The sequence below is a fragment of the Nothoprocta perdicaria genome, unplaced genomic scaffold (genome assembly GCF_003342845.1).
Source record: "Nothoprocta perdicaria isolate Ctin4 unplaced genomic scaffold, notPer1 scaffold_211, whole genome shotgun sequence".
NCBI lineage: Eukaryota > Metazoa > Chordata > Aves > Tinamiformes > Tinamidae > Nothoprocta > Nothoprocta perdicaria.
This window is the reverse complement of record NW_020455328.1, coordinates 1,075,003-1,094,081: the sequence shown is the minus strand read 5'-3', so window position 1 is coordinate 1,094,081 and position 19,079 is coordinate 1,075,003. Positions and strand designations below refer to the sequence as shown.

The window sequence follows — 19,079 nt, the reverse complement described above, 5'->3', positions numbered from 1 at the left end:
GAGGCGCCGTCCTGCCTCCCGCTAACGCCCCGTCCCGCCGCCCTCGGCGCGGGCAGCGGCCCCGGAGCGCGGCCGCTGGGTGCGAGGCGGCGGCGGGGCCTCCTGCCCGTGCCGCCCCGTCCCCTGCGCTGTCCCCGCCGCGCGGGGATGCCCCGCACCGGCTTGTCACCGAGCGCAGCGCAGGGCTCCGAGCCCGGGGGAAGCGTTTCTTGCTTTCGGGTAACCCAAACTGGCTTCATCCGAGCCCATCCCGCATCACTTTGCTGTTGACAGACACTGTTCCTTTCCAAGATTTGCATCAATTCCCCATTACAGGCTAAGCTCGCTGGGCCAACCTTCCCTCTAAACCATCTACACCCTTAGAGCAAGATGGAGCACAGGCTCTTTCCCCTGCCCATGCAGTGTAATGAGCAAGGAGGTGACAGAGCATTGCAGGACATGGGAACAGCAGGGGGAGGGGAAGAAAAAGGCAGAAGGATTTAAGTTAATAGGCAGTTAATGACATTAAAGTCAAGATTGGAAGGCTCATAGTGGATGTGTGCTTCTCACAGGAATGGCACTACTTTTTCATTGTAATGTTTGCATGGATGTGAAAATCTGAGGTAATAAGTGCTGGTTATTGTAGCTGGCCTCATTACAGTTATGATTGATATTGATAATGAGCCATAATGAACAAGAACCTCACAGCAAGGTAGACTTTCTCCATTACAGATTAAATGTTGATTCACTGCCAAATGTGAAATTGCAAGGATATATTGAGTGCTGCTGCTAGGTGAACATATATTCCAGCAAGCACCGTGGCCTGTAGATTGACCCCTATTTGTCACAGGGTAGTAAGTTCTAGCTGGCTGCTAATGATAAAATATGCCCTTTTGCATCCTTTTGGGTAAGCTGTAGGAKGATATAGCAGAAGTTTTCTTTATCAGTGCTCGAAGCAGAATACACTTGATGTTCCAGCTTCATTCCCAGCTTGAGTGCTGCGCAACTACTCCTAGTAAAAGCTTCCTTCAGTTAGCAGCAAATCTTTTTTTCCCAGCTAGTCTGTACCCACAAAGATGATAAAGATACCTAGACTCCAAGTATCCTAGATAGGTGACTCCAAGGATCAGCTAGTTACAGCTGAATTGTTGTGAACAGCAAAGTTTTACTCAACTCTGCTAAGTTTTTTTTTTACAGCAAAACTGTAGTAACTTAACATCCTGTTCAGGCAGGTATTCAATTTCTTACATTTTACTGTATTGTATGATTTTTTTTTCCACRTTGCAGAAAGTATCCAGTCTCAAAGTTGTGTTAGGTTTTAAAAATTCAGCTCCTGTTGAAAGAAATTAAGTAGTAATCCTAGTCTGAGAAAGAAGGCTTGGTTTGAGACCAACCCCCAAGAATTCACAGCTAGACTGAAGAGCAAACAACTTCAAGGCTGATTTGCAGTTCAGGGGAACATGGTGCTGTGATTGCAAGGGCTTCGCTCCATTTCAGCAAGTTAAAAGCTTCACTAGCTTTTTGTTGATGCTATGTCACCTTCAGTTTCTATCCCTTTCGTATGCCGTGATTTCAAGAATATAAAACTATAAACCAATGGGAAGTATTGAGTTTGGAGAAGACAATGCCCTATTTATAAGGTATTAAGGTGAATTTTAAGTGATAAGTGGAGTGATACAAGTGATAATAGGTTAAAGCCTGAGAGGCCACAGTTTTGACTGCTAGACCTCAGCTTCTGTAATTCAGAGCAGTGTCTCCTAYGTGCTGCCTCCAGAATAGTAACATGTAGAATGTTTTTACTGCTACTGACAAAGGCAGAAGAGCTGGTCTTAATACAGCAATGAGTGCCTTGGCTTGAGTCACAAAGATTACCTTCATAAGAGCAAAGGAATTGATTGTTGGACTGCTTTCTTTCCTGGGTCTAAACAACCTTTTCTTTTTAATAGGAGAACATATTTGATCGATCCAGGATGGCCCCGAAGACTCCCATTAAGAATGAACCAGTTGACCTATCAAAGCAGAAAGGCTGCACCCCAGAAAGAAATCCAATTACACCTGTCAAGCTCATTGACAGACCACAGCCYGACCCCTGGACCCCCACTGCTAACCTGAAGATGCTTATTAGTGCTGCTAGCCCTGACATGAGGGACAGGGAGAAGAAGAAAGAGCTCTTCAGACCCATAGAGAACAGCGAGCAGAAAGAGACCTCCAATTGTTTACAGGTGAGACTCACAACACCTTGCATGTAGTTGGGATCAGACCTTCCAGTGCCATTAGGCTGACCATGCTGAAGAACTGTTTTTAATGAGCTTCTATATAGAGCCTCAGTTTTCCTCCAACCATCGCTTTGCTCTCTGTGGAAAACTGCTYATTTCTAAACAGTTGCCCATGCAGCACTAACAGACTGATAGGAATTTCCAAGRCTAGAGGCAGCTGTCTTAAAATAAGAGACATATCCTGAAAATGAGTGAGGAGTAAAGGATGTAGAAAAAAATAGAGGTTAAATGTGCTACTTTCCTCACCCTAAGTTCTTATGAAGCTGTTTTCCATCCACAGTGCAGAAARATCTGCCAGATCACTTGTAAGCAGGCAAGCAACTTATTTAGCCGCAACCATTTTCAAAAGCAATTATATTAATGTAGGTATGGTTTATTTTTTCATTGCACTTTTGAAGTCTTTGTTCACAGCAGCCAGACAAAGCAGTCATTTAAACCATCCTCCTTCTCCCAACTCCAGAACTAAGTATCAGGCAATATAATCACATGTTAAAAATGTGTGACTGGTCCCTGTTCTCACCTTGAGAAGTCCTTTTCACTCCCAGGAATGGAGAGGATGAATTCCTCAACTGTAATGAAGCATTATTAGAGATTTCTTTCCACCTTTCCCACTCCCTCACCTTCTACTACAACTGCTACTTTCCCTTTACTGAATTATTTTATTTCCCATGGAATATCCTTCTGTGTGACTACAGTGAGAAGATGATGGTCTAGAGTCTTCCTGTTGAGGACAAATGTCATTTGATAGGTACAGATCATATCTACAAGTACAGGCTTTACAATGATTGTAATCTGGAGAGTTCTCCTCTTAAAATCATCCTAAAAGAACAAACAGTTCTCTAAAGAAAATTCCTAATATAGCTACAAACAAGCAAAAAAACTTGTTGTGGTAAACTGTGTTAAATGCACATACATTACATTCCAAGCCAATTATAGTAAAAGTGCCTGCTAAAATTATGTAACATTTTTATGGTAGCTACTATAAAGAGTTCATGTGTTTTCTAGGTAATAAGGCTTAGAGATAGTTTTCTCCGCACAGAAAGTTAACTTAAAAAAAGACAGGAAAACATTATTGTGAGAATATATACTGGAAACATTAAAGAATATTGGTATTCCATACCATATAAAACTGCTGCAGGGTCACTTAGTCACAGTGGATAAAGGACAGATAAGATCTTAACCACCACTTATTACAACAGCTACCGCTCAACTTGCCTTTACTAGAGGAGAGACTGCCTTTCGTTTGTCTTAGAGAAGCAGAGTCCCCAACTTACCAATGCAAAAAAGTCTGATTTTCTGCACCTTATATGATAAACATACTTTTTTACATGATCCTGCCATCAGTTTTTAGCAGAGATTGAAAGTCCTTATTCAGTCACATCCCACAGATCTCCCTTAAGTTAGCAGCTTCACTTAAGTTAAGGGTCAGAGACTTGGTGGTGCCTTTTATAATCTGTTAATTAGCATCACGCCCCCATCATCTTAAAGCCACAGAACCACTCCAAAGGGCAATGAAATTTCTCTGAAGAGAGGTTTTCTAGAAAATCCCTGGAAGTTTGTATGTCTTCTAATTTAAGAGATCTAGAGATGTTGCTGTATTCCCCCTCACTGTCTCAGAAAGAAATATTTCTTATAAACCAGATCTTACCATCTGTTCGTTCTGAGTTTTTGCTTTTACCTGCTTTTTCCTGATGCATGACCATTAACTTGTGAGCTGGTAGATTAAAAGTTTTCTTGTAGTCACTTGTATGCGACATCACTTGTATGGGACASTAAATTAAAATGAGCTTGCCAGCAAAAGTGTGTCACCCAGGTGCTCTGTGATTGTAAGAAGCCCATGTTTTATTTTTCCTTATTGGAAAGTCTGAGCTTGAATATTGCTAACATCCGAAATATGCCTTGCTTGGATATGCCTTGCTTCTAGAGCTCTGCACTAAAGGGATAACATTTCTTTTTTAACAGTATGATATGATAGACGACAGCGCGGTTGATGAATTTGAAAAGCAGAGGCCCAGCAGAAAACAGAAAAGCTTAGGACTCTTGTGCCAAAAGTTTCTAGCTCGCTATCCAAGTTACCCACTGTCTACAGAAAAAACTACTATTTCTTTGGACGAAGTGGCTTCAATTCTTGGTATGTATATCTGCAAAAATGGGGTAACTCTGGTCGCCCGGGGTACCTGTTATAGAAAGGCCTGTAAAAGACCATGCTCCTTATGTTGTACATTCAAGGTCTGCATTTCCTTGGGTCTGGGTGCTCTTCTAATCATATTAAACAAGAGCTGGAAGTGACCAATGTTCGTAAGTGTCTTTGCTGCTTAACAATGCTACCCTTTTGAAATCTGCTTTCTGATAGTGATCACAGAAAGTGATAGCACTTTTTACTATACAAATCAGTTCTTCATTGCTGCTTTTTTTGAATTTTCAATTTCCTGAACTTTGTTCAGTAATGTACCTGACATTAAACCTTCCAAGATTTCATGTATCAAGGTTTTCTTAAGAATTGTCTTGTGATGGGAGATTAGCAGAAGAGATGTGTGAGAGTGGAATAAGCAAATGTGTTGTATTAAGGCATGGAGGAGCCATCAATTAGCCTATTTTCTGGGTCTGCTACTAGGTTTGGTATTAGCTAAAAGTTAATTAAATATCTGAGAAAAGTAATAAAACTTTGGAGTAATAAAACTTGGCCAGGGTCACACTAGTTAGGAAGGAGGTCCTTAGAGTTTGTCCCTTAGGTGGTGAGTTTGTAACAAAATRGGATTTCAACTGGCTAAATGCATGTATGTATCTCTATTTAGAACTCAGACATTTAACAGAAAGTAGGTAGCAAAAATGAAATATGTCTTCCTTTGGGAAGAAAAGAAACAAGAGGGATATCCCCTCTAATTCTGGTAAAGAAGTTCTTGAAATATTCATGTAGAAGCCTTGGCAAATAAGAGAATGGGAGAGAACTCAGATAAAGTAAGTAGTTCACAAATTACTGTTTATGGAAATTAGTCTTTTACGTGTCGTAGTTACTGCTTGCRTGCCTACCTGAGACCCTAGTGCTCCAAAGTAGGGGAGCTGAACACAAGCAGTGCTTTATTCTGTGGCATTGCCTTCCCTTCCTTAAGACTAGAAATTTTGTTCTGGAGCAGCTCCCGTGGATTGTACCTGTCAGAAGAGCATGTGTTTGCCCTTCCTCTTCCCTTTCCATGCTTGTCTGCATCCACTTCCTTCAAGGATCATGGCATTACTTGTCTGTTTAACAAATGGTGCAGCTTTTGCCTCAGATCTGCAGTGCTGTGTTCTCTGAGCTCCTGCCTGTGCAAAGGCCATGGACGGGGCTGTGCTGCTGGTGTCAGAAGCACACCAGGGTGCATGAAGCATCCGTATAGCTGGAGTATATTTTACTCCAAGAACGCTTCCAAATACACTTGGAAATACTTCTGAATTATTTATTCTAATATCCATTTGAGGCTGGTGGGTAATATCCATATTTTCCAGATGCATAAGCAGACGCATCAAGGCCTCGCCTGCCCTGGAGGAGCTTTTCAAACCCTTCCCCTTTGGCTAATGCTGGTTGTGCTCGGCTGCTGTGGGCAGCGAGGGGATTTCTGGCGCCAGCAGCACGTTGCAGGCGGTGTYGTGCTGCAGGCAGCACCGAGCAGCAGCGCTGCAGCCAGCGGCCTGCTCACAGCCAGCCCCCAGCCTTGATCACACAGTCAGGAGCAGGAGTAGGATCCATTTGCAGGAGCAGCCTTCTGTTTCTGCCCTGTGTGCCTGTCAGGCGAGGTCCTTTTCCTGCCCTCTGTATGACATGAGAAGTGTCATACAAGTGGCCCTGGAAAACTTTGGGAAAGAGCTGGCAGTCGTGCAGCTGGGGTAGCCCTGGTGAGTGGGACTGAGTAGACTGCAGGCAGGTCTTCTAAAGATAGTGCAGATGTTCGAAGCCTCAGCCAAGGTTGGGCTAGCCACTAACKCTGTAAAATACAGGCAAAGCGTGCTCGGCCGTGGGCCCAGCTGTGCACAAGCTGGTTCTTACTGTGCAACTTCAGTTTGATTTTTGTAATGTGCCCAACAGAAGATTGTGAAGGATGACAGTCTTATATAGAATAGCCTGTTCTCTGTGCAGCTTCTGCTGAAAAACACGTTAAAACTCAATGGACTGCTATATCTCTTTTATTCTTCCCCTTCGAAACAGGAGTYGAGCGGAGGCGAATCTACGACATAGTGAACGTCCTGGAGTCGCTGCACTTGGTTAGCCGTGTGGCCAAGAACCAGTACTGCTGGCATGGCCGGCACAACCTGGGTCAAACGCTGAAAAGGCTTCAGGAAGCAGGAGAGTTGCAATATGGAGAGCTAATGGCCTTCTTTCAGCACAAGGAGCAGGACCTGGACTATACCTTTGGAGAAAGGAGAAAAGAAACTAGTCTAGATTCTCAAGACAGACCACTACTTGACTTTTCAGAGCCAGATTGCACCTCTGGTAAGATGAGAAATGGATGTGATGTGATACACAGACACAAATCTCTTTCTCCTATTTACTGTGTGGCTTTTTTTTCCTTTATTTTGCTTTTAAATTAAAGAATAAAACTTCTGAGGAGACTGAACTGGTCTTCTAGTCCTAGCATATTTTTCAGAACAGACTTTCCCTCTATCCTCTGGATTAGCAGGAGCTTCTGCCTAACACTCCATGTCTTTATTTTCCCCCGCTCATAGCAGACAGTGCTTTGACCTGACAGAAGGTTCTGTGTTCCATTTGTCCACTGTTTACATGTGGCTCTTACATACMTAATGTTTTAGTATAAAGTCCATTGGAGGCACAAAATTATARTGGTGCAAAACTGTGTAATGTAACACAGAATCAGCTTTGAGTRTGACTTCCTAAATGCCATTTCTGTAAGCTTTACTCTTTATTGCCTTTTGAAGAGACCCTTCTGTGTGCTTTATCAGATATTTGCTGCCTCTCAAAAGATTTCTGCTTTCTACCAAGGAAATACGTTGCCCCTTTTATGTATGAGAAACCTACTTAACACTTTTTTGGCTATGCTGGATGACATATGCTAAGAGGCTTGGGTATTATTTGTAACACAGCATCTGCAAACAGCAGAAAGGACAAGTCGTTGCGGATTATGAGCCAAAAGTTTGTCATGCTGTTCCTTGTCTCCAAGACCAAGATAGTCACTCTGGACATCGCAGCAAAGATACTGATAGAAGAAAGCCAGGATACAGTGGACCACAGCAAATTTAAAAGTAAGGATGGCTGTTGAGAGAGGAATCAATCAGTGAGTAAAAAAGAATTGGACATATTTGCACTGACACCAGAGGCTAGAGAAGGTCAGGAATCTTTAGCTGAAATATGGTTTATTTTAATTGGAAATGCCAGGCTGTGAAAACTGACTTTGAGGTAAGAAAGGATCAGTTTGACAAATATCTTCAGCATTTAATTTCAGATTTAAAAAAATAAATCAGGAGAATGTGTTTTGAATTTTCTTTTTTTACTTCAACACCATATTTTCTGTAGCTTTCTGAGTTTATCAAAACTTGTTGAAATTTGTTCCTTATTTGAATTGAATATTTTTTTTTGCTGCAGAAATTTGTAACTTCCTCTTTTTACCCCTCCCCGATGTTTCAGATCTGGATAGCACTATTCTCATTTTTTAAATAACATACTAGCACTTGAGTCATAAAATTCTATCCTAAATAGTGGAGTGAGGAGTTCAGCTGAACAAACKGTTGGCATCCTATCCAGTTCAAACWTATAATTCACTGGAGTCAGATTTATTTTTTCTAAGAGCTTTTTCTAAGAGCTTTCTAAGAGCTTCTAAGTTCTACTTTATGTAGAACTTCACAGATGTAGATCCTCTTGTGATCAGCTGTGCAAACTTGTGAGCCTCTTGCATCCAGGTGCTCCTCTTTGCCCCTCAGGAAGCTTGCTGCCTTTCCTGTAATGCTAAAAATCCCTAAAATGAAGGTGGTTAAATTAAAACTTAACAGCTTAGCTGGCAGACATTGAAGGAGCTGGGAGTGGGAACTAGCGTGGCAGGATGCGTAGGAATTAATCCAGGAGAAGTGTTCATGTCCCAATTTGATTTTATTTCCTTCATCTATGAACTCAACAGGCATGTTTGGGAGTTAGACTGTCRTGTAAATATACATTGTATGCCTTGTAAATGTGACTATCTTGGCTCTTTCTGTCCCTCTTTTTTATTAGCGAAGGTACGAAGGCTGTATGATATTGCCAATGTTCTCACCAGCCTAGGCTTGATAAAGAAAGTTCAYGTCACAGAGGAGCGGGGGCGCAAACCAGCCTTCAAGTGGATTGGGCCTGTGGAATTCAGGGGCAAGAGAGGTAACTTCCTCTTTTCCTTTGCTTTGACACTTCCTTCCAAACTGTATAGGGTGGGTTTCCRTATGTAAAGAACGTCTCTGCACTCACTGTTTGCAGTACCCATGCCCTGTGGTTATTAGCTGCTGGCAAGCTTGGGCTTTACCCTTATTAGACTATATGCTCAGAGACTGGAGCTATTGACACAGAGTTTGGGGTGCTTGCATGTGTGCCCTGATACAGGAGATTTACCTGTAAAGAGAAGGGAGATTGGGGAGAGCTTCTTTAAGCTGCTGATTCTTGCCTGAAAGCCAGTGCAAAGGAGAGCCCTTTTGCTCTGCGTTTTCTAATTGGGAAGGCCAGTCCTAGGATCAAAAATAAAGGATATTGTTAATGTCATCTTTATTTGTCATCTCGCACTGGAACATAGCTGCTGTGCAGGACTGCCAGAGAGTGGAAAGGAGGRAAGCCCTTATCTTACATCCCTGCATAGGGAGCTTGGGCCTTCTCCAGTGTTGTGGGATTTGAGATGCCTTCGAGATTACTGCTTCTCATGTCCAAGTCTGGTGACATGGAAGAAACCTAGAAGACAAGCTGTGTTCCCTGAATGACTTGTACAAAATTACATCCCTGCAGAGAAGCCRAGAGGGCACAGCCCAACATCTGATCATCTGCCAGAGATACAGAGAGAAGCCTGTGCCCCGTATCCGACCTGTGCTAGTGGACAGCAAAGGTTCACCCGTCACGCTTCGCTTAGTGATGCACAGCCTTGTGAAGGGACCAAGAAGAAGCTCCTTGCTGAGCCTCACAGCCCACATCAAGGGAAGCAAGGTAGCTACCACCGTGACATGTTCGCTTCTATCCCACTGGATCTGCACAAATTATAGGCCACCAACTTAAGGCTGTTAGCCGGGAGAATCAAACTAATTAAATATGTCAATTAGCATTGGGAGGTGCCTGTGTTTCCCACATGATGAGGTTTCTAATTTGAATGTCTCAATCAAGTACTTAAGTGTGATGAATCTGGGCCTTATTGCCTTGAATCCACATTTTTTTTTCCTGATGGATGTTTCTGTTCTCCTCTATCTGCAGCTGTAGTACTATTTTTTTCTGTTAAAATTTGGCATAGATAAAGGAGAACTCTTTAGACAGAGAAGTTCCTTTACTTCATGGTCCCCAATGCAGTGCAGTTTCYTTCAGCAGTCCAATGGAGAGCTCTCAGCAGTGCTAAAGAGGATACAGGTCCTTTCACAGCTCCCTGCTGGGCACTTCTCCAGAACAGTTGAGGGGGCTCAGAGCTCGCAAGTTCTGGCTGTAGGTGATTAGCGAATGTTATAAAATGTGCCAGGGTAATAAAATTAATCCGTTATTTTATATGACAGTTTGGTAAAGTTGCCTGCTATTAATTGAATGTTACTTTATTGTTTCAGCTTGTAATGTGAACTCAGATGAATATTGTTCTGAAATGGCAGGTCTAACTACTGCCTGTAGGCAGAAAAGGGAAGATATTAGGTAAGTTGGCCTCTAAAGCTCCTGCCCAGTTTCAGCTTGGGGCTTGTCACGGTTGGGTCAAGGCTAGATTCCATTGATGAGAGATTCCATTACTAAAAAATAAGTAAAGTTAGCAGATTTTACCTTGGTATTTTCCACACTTATGGGTGTAAATGTACTCGTTTGATTTTAAAGGTGATACATGGGATTACTTTAGGACTAAACTTTTTTTCTCCCTCTCTTTTTTTTTTTTTTTTTTAGGAATAAAGCTTGTGCCACAGAAACGATCTTAAATTCAGGCAGGAACCAAAGCATAAATTCGCCCCTTTCCCTTCTCCCGGTTCCAGGGGACTCTGATTTCTGCCTTAAGCCTCACACGTTGTTCCCCGTGGTTCAGCCAGATGGGCCAGGCCTCTCACTACCAAACGGAGTCAGCAGCCAAGCTCGACAGCCTCCGGTTCCAGAAGCCTCACAACTGGCAAATGGAAAACCTGCCCTGCTCCCCAGCCAGCCTTTCCTGTGCTTCCCCCCTTCCTCCCTTTTCATGCTCTGTGGCAGTCTCCAGGAGAGTGTCCTGAAGGAGAGCCGCGCTGCCGCAGGAAATGCAGGGAACAGGAGTGCCAGGGAATGGGCCTCCCCACACAAAGCCCAGGCTGCGGAAGCTCCAGCGCATTCCCAGAAACGCAGCTCCCACCCGTGCCCGTCGCCCTCTGCCCCTGCGGACAACGAGGAGCCTCGTGCTAAAAAGCAGCCCCTGGAGCAGGACAACATCCCCCTCTCGCTTGTAGTGCCCAAGGTAAAGGAGTGAAAGGAGGAACCTACACCCAGGACAGCGCTTTCTCAAGCAGCTTTCTGTTACAGGCACAAATATTGTCTCCTACATATTAAGGATGTTGCAAGGGTGCTGCACCAGGAAGTGTGGATGCTAATTGGAAGATGTTTTTACACTTCCAGGGAAAAATTGGCTCTCATTGCTTTGTGYAGTGAAGTGATGCTCAACTGTTCTTTGGAATCGATGTCTTGATGGTTGTACCACAGAGCAGCCTACCAGAGGGGGAAGAGATCCATGTGAATATTTCTCCTCATCTTCCCCTCTTAGCTGGGTCTTCCCCAGGTAGCGGCAGCATTGCTTAGCGCACTGAGCTTCAGAGAATGTGGTTTGTTCCTTCCCCCTACTCTCCAGCCCAAGTTCCTGCCTCTTAAGCCTAGTTTTGCACACAGTAGGTGGGTGCAAGAGAGCTTAGTGGTGGAGATGAAATGCATCTTCCCGCCAGTTCTCTTATGTGCTGAAACAGGGGTCAGGCTCAAGCTCRTACCAGTGTAAGTCATTTGAAACAGGAGATTTTCCTTCTGTAAGGAAAGAATAAAAATAAAATCCCCCAGCTCAGGTATTTCTAAAGAACCTAATATTTCCAAGTATTGAAAATGAATTGCAGCCCTGGGAACAGGGCTTAAGTATCATTGAAATTGCTCAAGACCCTCCAAATAGGACTTGTAACTCCCTGACTTGCTAGTCACTGCTCTCGTGCTACCTCTTTGCACTCTCGACTCRAGGTGAGGCATCATTCTTTATTTCTTAAATGTGGGCTTCTCGTTTCCTCTTCTGTTTTTGCTTAGGAGCCCTTTGAGTCACCTGAGGCAGAATCTACCCCGGGAAGTGGCTGTACATCTGCAGTACATCTAGAAGCTTTTCAACTTGACCTCACAACTCCTGCTGCTCCAGAGTTTGAAGACAAGGAGACTACTAAGTCTTTAGACCCTCAGGAGCAAGAACAAGCATCTCAGAATAAARACCCCAGCGAACCCTCTCTAGGAACAGAGCACATCTGTAAAGAAAATGCTGGTCAACCCTTCCCACCACAGTATCTTTATGTTCAACCTACTGCTGGTAAGGACAGCTATCAGTTCTAGAGGCACTTGGGTCTTCTGCATCTATTCACTGAATTGTTAAAATAGGAACACCTACAGATAGGCCTAATAAGCCCRTATTTAGCCCAGTATAGCCCATAAGCCTGTATTTGGGGACATAACAAAAAGTAGTATTTAATCAAGTATTATTAAGTATTATCAGTAGTAATTTAATAATCCTGAGTTCTCTTGACTCCAGTTGAATTGTTTCTACAACAGTTATGGTCTTTTTTTTGAGGTACCGGATAAGGCTGAATAATGTGTTTTTCATGTGTTTGTATTACATGTTCTGCCCCTTTTAGTGTCAGTGTGTTTCTGATTCTCTGCTGCTTTGGAAGAGGGAGAAATAAAAAAAAAGGATTTTTTTTTTTCTGGAGAAAGTGACTGAACTCAGTCCTACAAAGTGTGAAACATTACCCACATTTCATATAAGGGCTTGAGGACTTCAAGGAGGCAGYTTAGCATTTCAGCATGAGAATCCACCACAGTGCTGCAGCCTGAGGCACTGAATACCTCGGTGCCCTAACAGAACCTGCCTGCAGGTTTTAAGGGAAAAGTTGTTTGGAAAGMAGCGTCTGCCCCTAATTGCTACCTCCAAGGTGTCACCCAGCAGAAAGGGCACCTCTCTGGTGTCGGAAGCTGGGGACAAGTGCAGGTGTGTCAGGCAGCCAGGGGGTGCAGCAGCRTTCCCGTCAGGAGCGGGCACAGGGGTGGCTGCCCTAGCCCTGGGCTTAGCTACGGGCTTGGTGCTTTTCCTGACTCCTGGGCAGTGTGAGAAGCTGGAGCGAGGGAAGGAGGCCCGGCCTGCTGGCTCGCACGGTGCGGTGGGGGCAGCAGCGCACGCGCTGCCAGGGGATTTCCTGTCTGCTCTTTCCTGTGACTGTGTGAAGTGGAAGGTTGTTTTTGTGGGAACTGAGTACGTGCTGCAGATTCGCATGGCTGCTGCTTTAGCCTTTGGTTCCCTTGTGGCACACAGAGTCAGCTGAAGCTAAGTGGGGTTTTATGGGATTCCAGTTACGTGAAGCAGCTTACAGGATGGAGACTCTCAGATCTTGGTGTTCCAGAAGGTCAGGCAACCTGGGAACCAGTGGACCTCTAGATAGAGATGCTAGTATTTCCTCTGAGGAAAATGAGTGTCTGTGGTGTATGTATCTTGAGGGTTGTTCTTGTTTTGTTTTTCTCACGCTCAGGCTGTGTGTATGTTTTCATGTAGCTGAGAGTTGATAAGAAAAGTGTTTGTTTAGCTAAACCGTTGGTTTTGACTGAAGTTTAGAAGYGTAGCCCGTCAAGGGGTGGCTGGTGCTTAATAGGGACAAAGTAAATGGGTGCAGAGATACTGACCTGGCAGCAGGGTCAGGCGGAGGAGCAGGAGGAGGTGAGGAGAGGAAGCCTGACTGAACAGATCACATAGTCTTGTTTCTTCCTGGGCAACCTTTTTTGTTGCCGTCTCTCCTGTTCTAGATGAAGTTGTAATAGCTTAATTCCCATTTGTCCGCTGTATTAAYACCTTTTTCTTTCTCTCTCTTTGGTTTAGGGTTAAGCAGCCTTAATTTTCTGTTCTCTGCAAACCAAGCCCCTGGTGCTGTCGGCCTRGCCGCGAGCCACTTACCTTCTCTGAGCGTCCCCTGTGTCGTGGTGCCATCAGCAGCCCTGGCTTCCTTCCCGCTCGTCTGCTCTCCCGCCATTCCCGGCCCTCTTTCCCCAGTGCCTGATGGTTCCTTCCCAGCCGCCGCCCCGCTGAATCTCGGCATGTCTGGCCTGGCATCCGCGGCGCCCGTTTTCATCGGCCCCACRGCAATGCTGCCCCCAAAGGCCTCGCAGTCACCGCCAGAGCCCCAGCAACCAGCTCAGCCCCCCGTGCACCTGAGTCCCGTGCTAGCCAGGTCTGGCAGCGCTGTTAAACTGGACTCTGCTGTGTATATGGGGCATCCCGTGACCCTCCTGAAACTGCAGCAGGTAGGTAAAGAAAAGAAGGTCATGGAGGGACAGGGAATGATGGTGCTGAGGCTGGAGGAGGACAGGGGAGTTGGAGTCTGGCTCTGTGTCAGCATGACGGGCTGACACAGAGCACCATCCGTCTGCTCCTTACTTTTCATGCCCATCTGTAGTGATGGGAGCACTCACAGCAGCATTAGGATCATAGCGCAGTGAAGAGCATACTTAGCACTGGGCAACAAAGTAGTGCRCTTTAAAATCTTAGAAGAATAGAGGGGAAAAAAATGAGTTGTATTTTTTTCCCCTCAGAAATCTGACCCCTTTTTTTTTTAACCTCAGTAATATATTTCCATTATAAAAATGTTAAGCAATAGCTGCAGAAACAGATGGGCAGGATGATTATTTGTTATAATTCAGGAGTCAGCTGACTGAAAAAATTGTCTTAGGCAGTGGTGGGCAGGTGACCTCATCCCTGCTTTGCTCCCTGTTTGCTAAATAATGGAACTTTTAATAGCAACATGAGATTGGAACTGGGAGAAAGCASAGATTGGGGTGTTTTGTTGATCTCTTAATGAAGATAGTCTCATAAATTTGGGGTATGAGGTAAAATAAATGGCAAAAGAAATAAGACAGTGGAGAAGGATTAATTTATCTGACATACTATGCATGATGTGAAACCATCCTGTGCCTCGGTGTTACCCAGCTCTTCACAGTTATTGCAGGGCCATTTTAGCACTGAGYTAAAGTTTTTAAGCTTTGGGKGTGTGTGTATTTTTGTTATTGTTTTGTTTTTACTGCTGCCTAATGCAATTACAACTGGATTGGGCTTTTAGAAGGTTTGTGAATGTTTTGCATTTATTCTTTCCAAGCTTTTGAAAAAGGTTGTAACATAGGCTCAATGGCAGCCAACCTTCAGCAATCAACCAAAGTTGCAGATTGTTGCAGATTGTTGCAGATTGTTAGAGCTTATGGTAGAGTGGTTCTTAAAACAGAAGTGGCTTGGCTGTAAGAGCCTCTTTTTTGGACCTGTTTTGATGCTAACTAGTAATCCAAGTAAGCAAAATATCCAGGAGGGAGAAGAGCACTTTAAACTAAAGGACAGGCTTAGCACAAGAATGAGTAAGAATGACTAAGCCAAGAGTATGTTTAAGCTGGAAGCGAGGTGGAGGCTTTCGGTGAGGGGCTGATGTACATACAATCTGAGAACAAAAAGCAGAGCAGAGCCTGTGTCCCTTCACGTGCAGCTTCTGCACACCTTGTGTGACGTGGGTCCCTGTATGGGGCAGGGTGGAGGGTTTAATGGCTGCAGACTCTGTCCCATTTGTGTGCTTGCACGCGGGCTTTGACAAAACGCTGCTAACTCGCTTTGGTTTTGTCTCCCACACAGCCCTTGTCAGCTCCCCTCACTCCCAAGAGCATTCGTCCTGCACATCATGAGGCCTTCTTCAAAACGCCCGGCAGCCTCGGAGAGCCCGTGGCGTGGAAGAAGAGTGAAGGCAGCCAGAGCAGGAACGCCAGCTCTGTGCAGAGGAGACTGGAAATCTCTACTGCCAGCACTGACTAACTCCGTTCAATGCAAGGGCCGGGCACATTGTCCTAGGACTCTGTACCTGTSCAAAGAAGAGCAAGCCAGTTGGTACCAAGCAAGAGGAGTGTATTGAAATGCCATCCACGTTTCCCTACTATCTATTCACCTGCTAATTTTGTTAACCTTCCGTTTCACAAGTCAGCCTTTCTACTGTGAATACCTTTTACTTGGTTGTTTCTTCAGTACTAGTTTGGATTCAAGAGCTGTCCTTAGCACAGCTTTATGAGCATCAAATTGCATTTGTGATTTTAATTTGGAAAGCTGTGGGGAGATGCAATCCAAATTTCCTTCCAGGCCCTATAGGTTCTTTATTCCTCTTTGTAAGCGAGCTCTCAAGCACTTATCTGGGTGAGCATCTTTTTTTTTATTCTACTTCCCCTGAGTAAATCCTGAGTAACACTGAGTGAAAACGATACTTCCAGCTACTTCCTTGGTTCCAATCTGTCAAATCCTGCCTCAGCAGTGCAGCCTCTTCCTATTTATTTTGTACTTTGGAGTGGGATTTAGAGCAAAAAAAAAAAGTTCTTTGCAGCTTCAGAATAACAGATTTTCTCAGGCTATGATTACTTGAATGTCAGTTGGTTATTCTACTATTTGCCCAGCACTTGTGGTTTTAAAAACCTAATAGTAACTTAACATAATATGATTGAATGTATACATGTGAAAAATATTAAGACCAAAATAACTGTGAATTTTAACATTTTTATAGTTGTATTAATGAACTGTAATAGTCCTTGTTTGTTTCTCATATTCTGAGCAAAAAGTACAAGTTAGATGTAAAAGAAAAATCCCAAACCCGATTCCTAAATAAGCCTGACAAAGTAATTTGAGAATGGCAAGCCAAGGTTTCATCTTAAATATATAGTCTGGATTTTATGGCCAAAGAGTACTGATTAGTCATTAACTTCATGGCTAGGTTGAATTTTTAGTGGTCTACTTAAGTGCCTAACTGTTSATCTATAGGAATTCTTACCAACTTGTGAATAGTGCATTGGAGCATACTTGGGAAGCGAGAGGTCTTGTCTTTTGATGTTTACCTCCCTAAACTGGCCAAAGCAGCTGAAAAGGGATGGGAGCCCCAAATTCAGGAACTGTGGGATAAAACGGTCTGTGTTCCTGTTGAGAAAATTGGGAGGAAGGAAGGGATATGTAACACCTAGCTTTGAAAATCACTAAATAATGGATGGAGCTCTTAACCCTTAATTATTATATCCTAACATATTAATGTTTTCACTGCAGTTACATTTTTTCAGTCTCCTTTGTTAAAAAGGGGAGAAAAAAGGAAAGAAACAACTTGGCAAAGTTGATGACATGTGATTTGGGAATTTTTAGCAAAAATGGGGACATTTCCTCTCTAGTTGGCAAGAACTTCGTGTGGACTGGTACTGGTTTTCAGAGTAGTCTGATGTGCTACTCCGTGGTCTTGAGAGGCTAGGACACTGGGCTTGTGAGTTTGATGAGGGTTTTTTATTTTTATAATGAATTGTATTATGAAAATGTATTATGGAAATTAAGAAAGAATTTTAGTGGAAGTGGGAGCTTGAGTAATGTGGCCTTATGTTAGAATAGACCAATAACAGCCTTATAAAGAGGGTGGGTTAGCCCTCCTTGGAAGAAAATCTCTGCAGCAGAATTATCACAGGGAAATTCAGGAGCGGTAGAGAGCGGTCTCCAGACAGCTAAGCTTAAAGGCTTTTTTACTTAAAAAAATAAGAAAGGAAGACAAAGAAACACACACTACAGTCGTGAAAGTTTACGATTACTGCTTCTGAACCATTTCTTCTCGTAGACCCGTTTCAAGAACGGGTGTCCCTTGAGGAAGCAGCGTGCGAGGGGCCCCGTGCTGCCCACGTGCCTCTGCTGGGATGCCTTCTCCAAACCCTTCCTTCTCTCCCCACCCCGGGAATGGGCAAACTCGGGTGAAGCAGAAGCTGAGAGGAGAGAGGAGCAGCTGAACTCAGTAACGACTCTAAGTTAAGGCATTAGCGCAGGGCCTGTTGTGCTTTGTCAGTTSAGTTTTTCCCTTCTGTATCTACCCGAACTATACTTGAAAATGCAGGGACTGAAAATACATCTGCAGTTTTCAGTTTGCTCCTCCAGCTTTGTGTTCCTGCCCAGCCCGCGAGCCTGCTCCGGCTGCAGCAGGCAGGGGAGGACCTGCCCTCCCAGGCAGCGCGCTCCGGTGGGACACGGTCTGGAAGCRGCTGGACGCTCCTCAGGACGGGGTTAGCCCGAGGTAGACGGGGCCRGAGCGAAGGAGAGGGACCAGCTGGAGCTGCTGGTGAGGAGAGGGCGGCTGGCGAGGCGGGAAGCGTTTGGGATCCCTGGCGAGGCGGGAAGCGCTTGCGCTCCCTGCCTTGATCCGCGCTGAAAGCCAAGAGGAGAGGCGCAGCCGCCCTGAGGAGAAGCTGTTCTGTGACCCCTGCCTGCTCCAAGATGGGTGTTGAGGAGGCTGAGTGTATAACTTATACTTGAATCTACCTGCCACGTTTACATTTCTGATTATCTTTTGTAAATTGGTGCTATTTCTGTATTTAAAGAGCTGTATTTTTAATGTAAAGCTGCTTCTGGTTTGTATCTTTGCACTGCTAGTTTAATATAGGTATTAATTTTATTGCTGCTTGTAACTGTTTTTAGACATCCTGCTTTTTCTGCTCTCTAGCTTTCTTTTTAGTTGTTTGCATTTAACTTTACTCCAATCACACTGTTCGGTTGAWTTTTTTTCTAATACTGTCTTTTAGCAAAAATATTAACTCTTATTGAATAAAAATGAAATTAAAAAAGAAGTCTAAGACTTTTTTTCTGTATGGACAAGAGTGCTTTCTTTTAAAGAAATACTAGCATTAARCATCCATTCAGCTCGCTAAATCAGAACTAAATACCTGAATATACCTGAATAAATACCTGGAAGCTGAATAAATAGCAGAGGACTGCAGATACCTCACCACTTTCCACATTCAGCTATTTTGCTTAGCAGGAACAACATTCCCATCCAAGTGACGTAGGTAACAGAGTCTCTCAAAACCCCAGGTCTAAGTGGGCCCAGGTTCTGCTCCCACGAGAGGCAGCAGATCCTCYGGCTGAGGTTGCAGGGAGTTAGAAGCCCTATTGGACTGTATGGATGTGGAGCCAGGGGCTGCTCGGGGAGCAGGTGGCTTCGGAGGCAGCTCTGAAGCTACCTGAGGGCCTCCCGGCAGGGCCCACACGGCTCTCGGSTAACATGAAAGCTGGGAGCAGCAGCACTGACCCACACTGCCCACAAGGCCGAGGCTCCACAGGCACCTTCTCCTATGCTTGCGTGGGCACGGGCAGGGCTGCAGCACCGCTGGCTTCACCCTCCTTGAGGAAGATGTCTATGCCAGAGGCCTGTGGGCTTCCGGTACCTAGCTGTGTTGGAAATGTTGTTGGTTTGAGCTCCTCACCCCAAAGGGTAGCTCTGGGAACACCCCTTGTGCACCAGGGGCAGACTGGCCCGGCCCAGCATGGGGCCTATCCCACTGCTACAGGTCCAGATCTTGCCACCATGAGCACTTAGCCCACCACCATGGTGGCCRCCCATGGCCCCCCATGGCACCAGAGCCTTCCCTGTGTCCCA

The 19,079-nt window shown here is 44.6% G+C and overlaps 1 protein-coding gene across 1 annotated transcript; it reads left to right on the top strand.

Annotated features, from left to right (window-relative positions):
- Window positions 1–1,931: 1,931 nt before the first annotated feature.
- E2F7 (E2F transcription factor 7) lies at window positions 1,932–17,563 on the top strand. The gene is made up of 11 exons (XM_026038535.1): window positions 1,932–2,201; window positions 4,218–4,386; window positions 6,436–6,720; window positions 7,329–7,487; window positions 8,449–8,586; window positions 9,199–9,393; window positions 9,993–10,074; window positions 10,315–10,849; window positions 11,671–11,941; window positions 13,496–13,917; window positions 15,284–17,563. Exons 1-11 carry the CDS (start codon window positions 1,950–1,952, stop codon window positions 15,458–15,460), a joined length of 2,685 nt encoding a protein of 894 aa, XP_025894320.1. The 5' UTR covers window positions 1,932–1,949; the 3' UTR covers window positions 15,461–17,563.
- The last annotated feature ends 1,516 nt before the right edge of the window (window positions 17,564–19,079 follow it).